Source organism: Cydia amplana, chromosome 24 (assembly GCF_948474715.1).
Source record: "Cydia amplana chromosome 24, ilCydAmpl1.1, whole genome shotgun sequence".
NCBI lineage: Eukaryota > Metazoa > Arthropoda > Insecta > Lepidoptera > Tortricidae > Cydia > Cydia amplana.
The window spans coordinates 6,075,220-6,087,845 of NC_086092.1; the positions used below are offsets into that span (position 1 = coordinate 6,075,220).

Below are 12,626 nucleotides of genomic sequence, written 5' to 3' on the forward strand. Positions count from 1 at the left end.
ATATTGAGCTAGACTTTGTTAGAATCGTCTTGATAAAAGCTTTTGTATAAAAAATTCTGGCAAAAAATTATTAAATGTATATACTTACCTATAAAAGTTTCAAAATTCAGAGCAGCCATTTTATTTCGTCTAACACGGTCGGCGACCCCGAATCTTGGACATTTTAGCGGCAAAACACATAACTCTCCTTAGATACGTGCGTGGAATACGTTGTCCATGATGTATAGATCATGTCATAGTAAGTTCGACAAACTTTAGATTGTATTAACGTTACTTTAAAAAGGTGTTACAACTGTGGAAAGGGACCCCGTCACCCCGTTACAACTACGTTATTTACCTACCTATTGCCCGCGACTTCTTCCGCTTGTAAGGTGTTATAACTTCTGAATGCACCCCTTAGTATTCTTTACCTACATTGCATCTCCCATTACATAGACATTTCTATTTTCAATTTCTATTTCAATTATTTATTTGAAGCATGGCGAAATATAAGTAAAGAAAGAGTGGTACATGCATCAGCCACAAGTGTCGCTACTGACGAAAAATTTACTACTGAAGCAATTTACAACTAATATTATAAGCAGAAGGAGTTGAAAATAGAGTTCCGGTTAATCCGGTTATATACCTATACTTAATATTAGCTGCAAATTGTTGAGCATTATAGAGTTTTCGTTCGTTGCGACATCTTTGTCAACTAACAGTACTTACTGATAAATTCTGCTATCTGACGCTAGATGTCGACTACGAAATAACCCGCGTTTTGGTAAGAAAACTGATGTTCTATATTTCATCTATGCTTGGTAACGAAATATTTGTTTGTATTTTTGTATGGAGTTAGCACTCTTCCCTTACTTACATAAGTATATGTATTTCTCTATGGCTTATAGTTCGTTTTTTTTAGCATTAGAAATAAGGTAAACAATCTTGATGTGTCTTTTAATTGAAAAACACATTTTAAAAATAAGTTACGGGAAATATGTAACAATTATGCATCTAATACGATCATTTATATTCTTCTGCTTTCATAAGTAATAGTTTTTGATTTTTAAAAAGCGTTTTTCAATTAAAAGACATGTCAAGATCGCTTACCTCTTGCAAGTTCTTTCTAATGCTAAAAAAACGAACTATAGACTGCCTTTTGGCTTTGTGCATCCACAGCATGCGGAAGACTACCCAAGTTCAGATAGTATCAGGCATAACATAGTAATCTATTGCAATTGAGAGATACGTAGGAATCACAACTCCTGCGCAGAATTACAATAGGATCCTGTAGCAAGCCAATGACCTGAGACGACTTTTCCGCCACATTGCTATTTTAAACGCTCGATTCCATTAGTCAGGGGGCCTACAAGATGACAAACGGTGAGAGAAAACGCCAATATAAACTTAAATAAACCGGCCAAGTGCGAGTCGGACTCGCGAACGAAGGGGGAACCATTACGCAAAAAACGGCAAAAAAAAAACACGTTTGCTGTATGGGAGCCCCACTTAAATATTCGTTATTAGTAGGTATTTGTTGTTATAGCGGCATTAGAAATACGTCATCATTGAAATTTTCAACTGTCTAGCTATCACGGTTCATGAGTTACAGCCTGGTGACAGACAGACGGACAGGCGGACGGACAGACGGAGAGAGGAGTCTTAGTAATAGGGTCCCGTTTAGGGATTGCAATCCGGTCTGGTTTTGAATCTGGCCGGGTCCGGCCGGATTTTGGCCTCAATCCGGGGATCCGGCCGGACCGGCCGGATTGGTATTGCGGATGAAAAGTTCGTCCAGTCACGTATTTTATTATGTTTCTTAGCGTTATATGCGCAGTTAAGGATATTTTTCTAATGGGTTAATAAAACGACAGTTTGAGGTTTCAAAAATCAACGTTTTTATTACGTAACCACTCTCACAAAACTCACTCACTCTCTCTCTGTAGTCTTATTTATTACAATAATCAGTCTCACAAATTAAAATCTTCTTTTTCTCTTAAAATATCTATAGCCCCACAACTCCCACAGAAAGGTGCTTTCAATTCTTCGCTTTATTTAGTAACATAATAATAACAAAATAACATATTCTATTTACCTTTTATTCGACAAAACATTTAACGTAACTGCTGAATGAAGTCTTATAAATATTTCTTCATTCTATTTTAAATGCAGTTAACACTTATTATGGTTTGTACTAAATTAAACGAAACAACATGTATGTTATAATTAGGTATATTATTATCATGTAACAACACAATTAATTAAATATAAAACAATTCAGTACTTACTTACGGTGCACGGGAATCTCAACCAACACTACCACTACGACGACACTTTCGTCGGTAGAAGACTGGCGTCAACTAACAAACAAGTTGTTGTGTTGCTGTTTGCGAGCGGGAACGCGGGGAAGGGAGCATCAAAGTAGAATTACGTTCGAATATTGGCGAGAACTTTAAAATTTTAGCAGTGTTTTAAGCTGTTATTTTATATTTCAGCCCTTTTATTCCTTTTACCGGATCCGAGACCGGATCCGGTGAAATTTGCCGGATCCGGTAGCTTGAAAAATGTACCGGATCCGGACGGATTACCGGATCCGGCCGGATTACCGGATCCGCCGGACCGGATTGCAATCCCTAGTCCCGTTTTTACCCTTTGGGTACGGAACCCTAAAAACTTGAAAGTAAAGCATAGTAAAAGACTTAGAGGAAAACAAAAGCGAACCTTCTATTTTGACAGACTGGTAACTACGGAACCCTACACTGAGCATGGCCCGACATGCTCTTGGTCGGTTTTTCCATGCGTTTGTCGATGTAGGTATGATTGTCATCTTGGCTAAAATCTCTAACTCAATCGTGAACAAGGACATAATAGAACCTGAGTCATAATACATATAAGTCATTATTTGAAGAACTTCACTTAGTTTTACATGGTTTTATTCCACGGGACTGTGTGCTAAAAGGATACTTCTGAGGCTAGAGCAAAGAGTATAATATAATAACTATATATAGAGAGTCTTATTAACACATTTACTGCCCCCGACGCACATGTGCGTCCACCGTTTATATATATACAAGTTTGTTCCTAGAGGCCACGCCCCCTGGCAGTGAATGCGTTAAAGCATAGCTCAAGAGGATTCGAGTCTATTAACCCTTATCTTGGCAAGGCTCAAAATATCTTAAATATAAACAATTTTTTTAGTTTTTCGTCACCTATTGAGCATGCTAGACTGTTAAAAAATAAGGGAAAAAATCCAGGACTTTCCAGTTTTGGAAAATCATATGTATCATATTTGATACAATGCCAATCCCTCGACAAAATAGTTACCTACTTTTTAGAAGAAAAATGTGAGTTTTAATAAAAATAAAACATGTAATGCAACAGAAATTATCATTTATTGCTAATTAAACGCAATCTAAAGCATCAGATGACTATTACACCTGTAAAAATAAATTATATCTACGAATACCTGATCACATGGGCGGAAAATTTGATCCCGTAAAGTTACAAAAAAGTCGTCAGCAAAAGGAAAAGTAAACAAATAATTAAAAGTAAAAAAAAAATTTTTTTTACTTTTGGGGCATTTTTTGCCATTGACATATTTTTCCGTGCTACGGGCTACGGCGTAGCAATAATGCTATTGCGTACGAATATACAGGTAAATAACATCTAGTACTTTAAAAAAAAATCAAAGTTCTATAGCTAAATAATACGACAACTAATATTAAATACTTGAAACATGTTTTGTAACCTTACAAATATAAAAAATATATAAAAACATGTAAAACTATTTTGACGACAACTTGGCAATGTATTAAATGTAATACAATCCTTTCGATATGTACATTTCTGAGTTCTTGGCAATGTATCAAATATAATACCTACATAACAGTTTCATGTAAGGTTCTGTGTCCTAAATGTTTTTAAATTCGAACGCATTGTAAATATGTATGCACTAACAGATAGTAAATGCATCATAATGTAGATTATGGAAAAATATATACAAATCTAAGAAATAAATGCAAAACTTTTTTCTATAAGAAAGGAGGGTAGCTCGACATATTGATGGCAGAATTATTTTGTTAGTTAATAAAGTGAAGCTGCTAGATTTTTTAAAGTTCCATGTATCACGGGTGTTACAATGCCAAGATAAGGGTTAAATAAGAATATCTGGGAGACCGAGCTTTGCTCGGAAAACATAAAAATCTCAAAAATCCGCGTTTTTCCAGATATAAGACCTAGCTAGATCGACTTTTCGCCCCCGAAAACCCCCATATACTTAGCAAATTTCATCGAAATCGTTAGAGCCATTTCCGAGATCCTCAAAATATATATACATATAAATAAATACATATACAAGAATGGCTCGTTTAAAGATATAAAGTAAGATAATAGTAAGTAAAAAAATGCGTGCACCGCGTGCAATAATAAAGTATAAAACAAATAATAGAATAGGGTAGGTAATCGTACAGAAGTAAATTAAAATTATACATAACATTTTAAATACCAATTATGGAGTTTATAACTTTGAAACAAACTTGAAGACAAAATTTACTTCAATGATTGTTCAAAGGAGCTACTCGAACGTGCTACCAATAAATCTCTACTGGTAACACCATTGCATTCGTACGTCACACTGCCGTAGTTGTTTATCAATTTCTAGTGCATAATTCTATGGATTTATAACAAATATCTTATCAAATGTGCATAAAAGTCAGTTGATTATAAATAATGTCGGATCAAACAGATACTTACTGTCGCCTTTGTGCAGAAACAACGCCAATAACACAGCTAATAACGGCAGAGGACGACGTCGCCGTGAGCTCCAAAGTTCTAACAAAAATGCAGTGGATAAACATAGATATTACTTCTACTGTCCTGCCTACAACAATCTGTTTCTCATGTTTCGATTTATTAGAGAGAACCTGGGCGTTTCTACACAACGCACGCACCGCGCAAGTGAAACTAGCGTCCATTTTTGTGAAGAAAACAGTTGACGATCAAAGCGCATCAAATTCTCGTGAAAAGAAATCGCGAGACAACGTTCCCGTTACAAAACCTGTGGACAAGGATTGGGAGGACTTTCAGACCACAAAACACGAGGTAAAAGTAGAAAATAGTGACCAGCTGGACCATATTACAACTGTGGACGCCAGTACACTCCTTCAAATAGATTTCCAAGTTAAGTCCGAGCAGCTAAGCGATAATGAGCATTACGACAATTCAATCGACTCCGAAGGCTTCTCATCTGACAGCAACGCTCCATTGGTTGAGAAAAAGAAGAAGTCTAAACGCAAAAAGGGTGATTACGAACTAAATGACTTGGGAGTGTCGCTAACTTGGGAAGAATACATGTGCCGCTGCGCTCAGTGTGATGCTCAGTGTAAGAATATGGAATCCTTACAACTCCATTCCTTGCAAATACATTCTTGTTGCTGTGTTTTCAAATGTTTGGACTGCGATAAGGTAATCTCGAGCTACAGATCCTTTATAAATCATGTACGAACTCATAACAAAAGTCTCCGACGGTGTTGCGAATATTGCAACAAGCGCTTCTCATCTTCATCCTGCCTTAAAAAACATGTCTCTAACGCTCACCGAAAATCGTACCTAACAACATGTTCTAACTGCGGAAGCAACTTTGAAACCCCAGAACTGCTACAAGACCACATCTTAATTTATTCAAGAAGTCAAAAGAAGCATCGGAAACAGGAGGCGCTGGATTCCGACCTGAAATGTGAGCATTGTCACAAAGAGTTTAAATCTAGAAGTAATTTGCAGCAACATAAACTAGTACACATGGAGCGGAATAGAGAATTCGCTTGTCATATCTGCGGCAAAATGTTCTTCACTAAAGGCACGCTGAGCACACATATGAATACACATGAAGACTCGAAGCCACATAAGTGTGAATTTTGTCCGTTAGCTTTCCGAGCCCGCGGTAATTTAATATCCCACATCAGTCTTCATTCCGGGGCGAAACCGTTTGTTTGCGAGCAGTGTGGAAAAAGTTTCCGAGTGAAACGGCATTTGAAATCACATTCCATTGTACATACAGATTTGATGCCGTACGTGTGTGAATATTGTAACAAGCAATTCCGCTTCAAGACTCGTTTGAATCTCCATTTAAGACAGCATACGGGAGCCAAGCCGTACACATGTATATTCTGTCAAAGGGACTTTACGAATGGATCGAATTATAAGAAGCATATGAAACGTAGGCACAATATTGACACGTCGAAGAAGAAGTTTAACTCTGTTGGTAAGGACGAGATGGATAATCAGGCAACTATTCAAGCTGTGCAAGCTACAGTCCAGGCAACGATACAAGCTATTCAAGCAACGCAAGCTTGAGTGTTTTCTATAGAATCGTAGTATAAAAGCTAGTGGTAAATAAATGGCTAGACAATAGTATGGTAAAATTTCTTCAGAGATGTGATCTTGAGTTGTAGTGTAATCATATACCAAACACTCCAATCAGGGGTTGGAAACTGTCAAAGCTTTTTATAGATGGCGCCAGCATAAGTTTTACCTGTATCTAGTTCTATGAGATTTGGTTTAAATCGTCCTGTAGGGCTAAGATTGCTGGCATCATTTGTCACCATGGCTGTCACGTTCTAACATTACATATGTAAGTGCGAAAGTGACGCATGGCATGACAGGTGATAAAAATGCGACCATGTGATAGCTGGTCAGGGTAGAAAATTCCAAAAAAGACAAGAATTCTACACTATGTGTTGGATTGACAGGTAAAACAGGTAAAATACTTCCACCGACCAATCCCATTCCGTCTACATTATATTTATTTTGAGCAAAGCGCTGTTGTATGTATAATATACTCGTATATACTATACTACTAATATGGCAACAGGTTTTAATCCTGCCATGTTAATTATTATTATTAGTATTCCATATTAAAACAGAAAATAAATATTTACGGGAATACTATTAGCGCCACCCCACACTAGCGTCTCCCGAGCGTCGGCGTCTAGTCAACTCTATGGCTGCTGCTGGACGCAACGTTGGCGCAACTGCGCAGCGACGCCATTTTCCATAGCGCTGACTAGACGCTGACGCTCAAGACGCTAGCGTGGGTTCTCTCTGAGTCGAATAGTTTTTTTTCCTGGCTTGTACTCCCTGCAATTTTGCACAGGGCAGTTTTAGTATTTTTCACATAGCTTGGGTACGGGACAGCTCAATACAAATTTATTTAGCCAATTTTGCGTTTAAAAAAATCTGTATGGAGATGACAGCTGTCACCGTACCCAATGTGAAAAATATTATATTTAAGGTGATACATGCCTCGCCTTAATTGATTTTTGATTGATTGATTGGAGCACTATGATTATGACGGTACTCGGCGGGAAGAAGTTGATAACTCGAGATATTTTATTGAAGAAATTTGAACTTAAAATTAAATTGCATAAGGTTCAAATTTCTTCCATTTTTTCCTGCGAGTTATCAACTTCTTCCCGCCGTGTACGGATGATATGATTAAGTAATCTTAATTAGAATGAATCTAGAGTTAGAATAATGTTTTCGTTATTTATTCGACATCAAATAGTGGCAGCCAAAGCAAACAAATAATGATATCGCAACACATCCTTAGAGAGACCTCACACTAGCGTCTTTTGAGCGTCGTCGTCTAGTCATCGCTATGGAAAATGGCGTCGTTGCGCAGTTGCGCCAACGTTGCGTCGAGCAGCAGCCATAGAGTTGACTAGACGCCGACGCTCGGAAGACGCTTGTGTGGGGTGGCTTGTGTGTGGCCCTTATTCCTATGATAATACCTATAGGTGTGTTGCATTGCAATATATTTGATCACCATGGCTTTGACTATATTTGATGCTGTCTGTACTTATTAGCATTTGTACTATTCAATTCTAATTAAACTGTAAATAATTATGTTAGTATTTATTATACGGAACACTATAGAGAAATAAAGCAATATTTTAATACCAGAATAATTTATTACTTTTTTTAAACCCCATCGCAATGGAACGGGTGAACCGATTTTGATAAAACATAATATTTAACCTTTTCCACGCCGTGTCAAACACAAGACCTGTCACTCAGGCGCCACATCATTGATGTGTCAAAACTGAAGTTGAACTTTATGTATATATATGCACGTAGGTCGATGTTGCGCTGTGGTCTGTGACCGATTAATCGGTCTTTGGCGTTGAACCTACGGTGCGGATATATCGGTCATTGGCGTCCAAAAGGTTAAGGTCGTCTGAAAGAGATCGCCTGTTGCTACCTTTGTTTACCTACATGTTGTGGTTAGGTAATTATATTTGTGAGACGTCGGAATTTTCGTATCACTCTTTTCGCGATCTTTGAACGAATAATAATAGTAATTGATTAGCATTATCAAAAGATACGAGCTTATGAATTTTGCACGTGTTTTAACCTTTTGGACGCCAATGACCGATATATCCGCACCGTAGATTCAACGCCAAAGACCGATTAATCGGTCACATATCACAGAGCAACATAGACCTACGTGCATATGCATAAAGTTCAATTTCAGTTTTGTCACTTCGGTGACGTGGCGTCAGCGTGACAGCTTTTGTGTTTGACACGGCGTCCAAAAGGTTAATTATTGTTCAGAATAATATGTAGTTAAGTACAAGCAGATAAAGCGAGATTCAACGTGAAAATGTTCGTTTTTATAGCTATAGTTCGTTTTTTTTAGCATTAGAAAGAAAGTAAGCGATCTTGACATGTCTTTTAATTGAAAAACGCTTTTTATAAATCAATAACTTATACTTTATGAAAGCACAAGAATATAAATGATCGTATTAGATTAATAATTGTTACATATTTGCCGTGACTTATTTTTAAAACATGTTTTTCAATTAAAAGACACATCAAGATTGTTTACCTTTTTTCTAATGCTAGAAGAAACGAAGTATATTATAGTGTTAATTTGGTCCTAGGTTACAACTATTGGAGAAAAAAAGGCGTCAAATATGACAAGCCATTAATTGCCTTTTGTGGGCAGCACATCGCGCATGTTCCTACAACAACAAAGCTTAATCGACAGATACAGAAGATACCCTGAAGAAAAATTTGTCGGGTTTTACGTGGCGAATTCAAAAGCACTTGTAATCCGAGACCCGGAATTAATCAAGGATATCCTAATAACGACTTCAATAAGTTCTACCCGAGAGGATTTATCGCTCACAAGACTGTGAGAGAGCCGGTGATGAAGAACCTGTTCTTTGCGGACGGAGATCTGTAGACGCTGCTGCGGCAAAGGATGACGCCAGCGTTCACGTCCGGCAAGCTGAAGGCGATGTTCCCTCTGATCGTGGAGAGGACTGAGCGGCTGCAGCGCTCCGCCGTCGCCAAGCTGGGTTCAGAAGTAGACGTGCGAAACCTCATGGCGCGCTACACCACCGACTTCATCGGCTTCGGTTTAGACACGGATTCAATCTCCGATGAAACCTCAACTTTCAGAAAGCTAGGCAAACGTACTTTCACGTTTACAATCAGAGAAGAATTAATGTTCTTTTTAAAGGAAGTGGCTACGGAAGTGTTTAAAAATTTCGAATATTTAGCGCCGGAAATTGAAAGGAATACTGTAGCTTTAGTCAAAGGTATCATGGAGCAGAGAAACTATAAGCCTTCAGGCAGAAATTATTTCATAGACTTGCTTCTAGAATTGAAGGCCCGTTAACGATTTTAGAGCCAAAATGTAAAATTGATAGATTTAATCGTTGAAATTTGTTACGTAATATCTAGATAACAAGTATTGGTTTCTATTAGCACGTCTTCTCATCTTGCCTTTTAATAATGAGGTCCCGAGCGTGCGTCACCGGTAATATATGACGAGAAGGGGCAGTTAAAAAAAAAAATAGTGGTAAATTATACAAAATGATGTAAAATAGGAACAGTTTCAGGAAATATTGTAGATTGTTTAAGTATCAAAATTGTCACTTATTTTGAAGTAAGTTCTGGTGAAAATTGATTTCGTCTAACTTTCATTTACTCTTGTTCAATATCATATAACAAAAAGCGGCCAAGTGCGAGTCGGACTCGCCCATGAAGGGTTCCGTATTTAGGCGATTTATGACGTATAAAAAAAAACTACTTACTAGATCTCGTTCAAATCAATTTTCGGTGGAAGTTTACATGGTAATGTACATCATATATTTTTTTTAGTTTTATCATTCTCTTATTTTAGAAGTTACAGGGGGGGGGGGGACACATTTTACCACTTTGGAAGTGTCTCTCGCGCAAACTATTCAGTTTAGAAAAATATGATATTAGAAACCTCAATATCATTTTTGAAGACCTATCCATAGATACCCCACACGTATGGGTTTGATGAAAAAAAAATTTTTGAGTTTCAGTTCGAAGTATGGGGAACCCCAAAAATTTATTGTTTTTTTTCTATTTTTGTGTGAAAATCTTAATGCGGTTCACATAATACATCTACTTACCAAGTTTCAACAGTATAGTTCTTATAGTTTCGAAGAAAAGTGGCTGTGACATACGGACGGACAGACAGACGGACAGACAGACAGACAGACAGACATGACGAATCTATAAGGGTTCCGTTTTTTGCCATTTGGCTACGGAACCCTAAAAATGTAGTCTATATAAAAGGTGGAGTACAGGATTATGTGTAATACAAAATTACCATTTTTAGCAGTCCAAACTTTACGAAATTTACAAATCAGTGCTTTACGCGCGTTTACCTAAACATGTATCAGAAAAAAAAACATTATTACGGATTTAGTGAGTCTGTTTTAAAAAATGATCTGTAAAGGTGCGCAAGATAAGAAGACGTGCTAATAGATACTAGTACTTGTTATATCTATTACGTAACAAAAGGTGTACAATTTCATCGACTAAATCTATCAATTTTACCTTTTTCGACTAAAATCGATATCCGGCCTCTTAACTAGACACCGACGCTCTAAAGACGTTAGTGTGGGATGGCTTAATGTGCCTACTTAGCTCCAAAATTAGAATTTTAATTTGAAAACTAAACAATGGTGTTCCATACCTTTGGGATTGGGTGCGCGGGGACGCAGCCAATACGTACACCGAGCGGATGCTGCCGTTGCCCGTGTGATGGAAAGCACGCAGAGGCAGCACCGCAAGGGTTCAATATAAAATTAAACTACAATAGTTATCAATATTTTAACAAGCAGATACGTCTGCGAGCGATATTCCAAAAAGTTACGCTTCCGGCAGGACTTGAACCCGCATCCTCCACAATCCGAGTGTTGCTCTTAACCAATTGAGCTACGGAAGCCTATACCAGGACATCGCAAATCTTACCATTCCTTCCTTTATGCATCTACCGAAAGATTATTACATCTTTTAACGGCACCGGAGTCTCAAGTTGCATTGAGAATTCTCCAGTAACAATGTGCTAACCCCCTAATAAATCAAATTATTAAGCTGCCGGAAGCGTAACTTTTCCATTTTTTCCTTTAATCTGGGGGCACGGCAGTGCCCCGCCAAGTCGAGCGCGAAGCAAACACTGCCGTACCATCCTTTACTGGAACCATTTCGCCGCATTTTCAGGCCCCTATTTGAGAACCTCTGGATAAGACCAGAACGCAGAAATTTTCGTCATCCAGTAAGCTATAATCACATACTTAAAATCCAAAATTTCAAGTCTGTAGGTCATCATTATACGTAATTAAAGATATCTTATTGATACGGTTTTAACACCCCCTGGCACTGATTAAAATAACCGACTTGGTTTCACATTACATCTCAAAACTTTATTGTAGTAAAAGCGTTGCGAGACTTGCGCCTTTTTACATTAATGTTTTTGATGGTATAAAATATACAATAGTACCTATATGTTCGGTGCAATGCATCTTTAACAAGTTTTAACCCTTGTGCGGCGCGTGCGCGCCCTGTCAGCTAAAGACGCGTTAACCAATAATAAATGCATTAACGCAAGTTCATTGTAGGTACCTACTTTTCGGATCCATCGTGGCCGGTGCATCCAATGCATATTCGATCATTTTATAACATAATTTTTAACAATCATATAACTTCTAACATTAATACTTAAACATTTTCTTTACTTATCTCTCGACTTTTAACATTCAACGCGAACCCGCACTCGCACATGCTCCTTCGAACCGGATGGCTTTTAAGTAGAGTCCAGACGAGCTGGGAAAATCGACCGATTTGATCAGGAAAATAATTGGCGCCAATCTCATCTAGTGTCCACACGTACACAATTTAATCACCAATTTGCATTCCTAACTTCGAAAATTGGCATTTTTGTGTCCGCACTTGCTGATTTGATCGGGGAATAAAATTGGCGTTTGCGTCCGCACGGCCTGATTCGATCGGCCAATCTCATCAGATTGGCGTAAAATTGTCTCGTCTGGACTCCACTTTAAGCGGAAACGACGAATAGGAATTGGAGGCCTACCATTGTAACATAAATCATAATCATAAACAACTTGGAAGAGATACTACAGTTTTGGGAAGTGGAAGAAGGAAATCTATCACAGGAAGATTTGGAATGCATAAAACATTATGAAGAAAACACAAGTCTTAAACATAATTGATTTTAAATCCAACACATATTATATTATATTATATATTATATTATTATAGAATCCTGAGGCAAAGAACAGAGGCAAAATTTTATTATATAATTT

General features: G+C 37.6%; 3 protein-coding genes across 3 annotated transcripts in view; 2 read left to right on the forward strand and 1 right to left on the reverse strand.

Annotated features, from left to right (window-relative positions):
- Nucleotides 1-12,626, reverse strand: part of LOC134659251 (U-scoloptoxin(01)-Cw1a-like) — a 187,458-nt gene that overhangs the window by 101,570 nt on the left and 73,262 nt on the right. The gene's annotated exons all lie outside the window — the stretch shown is intronic.
- LOC134659127 (gastrula zinc finger protein XlCGF57.1-like) lies at nt 4,581-6,403 on the forward strand. The gene has a single exon (XM_063514739.1). It carries the CDS (start codon nt 4,708-4,710, stop codon nt 6,328-6,330), a length of 1,623 nt encoding a protein of 540 aa, XP_063370809.1. The 5' UTR covers nt 4,581-4,707; the 3' UTR covers nt 6,331-6,403.
- On the forward strand, nt 9,057-9,661 carry LOC134659047 (probable cytochrome P450 6a13). The gene has a single exon (XM_063514655.1). The coding sequence runs from the start codon at nt 9,242-9,244 to the stop codon at nt 9,659-9,661; it is 420 nt and encodes a 139-aa protein (XP_063370725.1). The 5' UTR covers nt 9,057-9,241.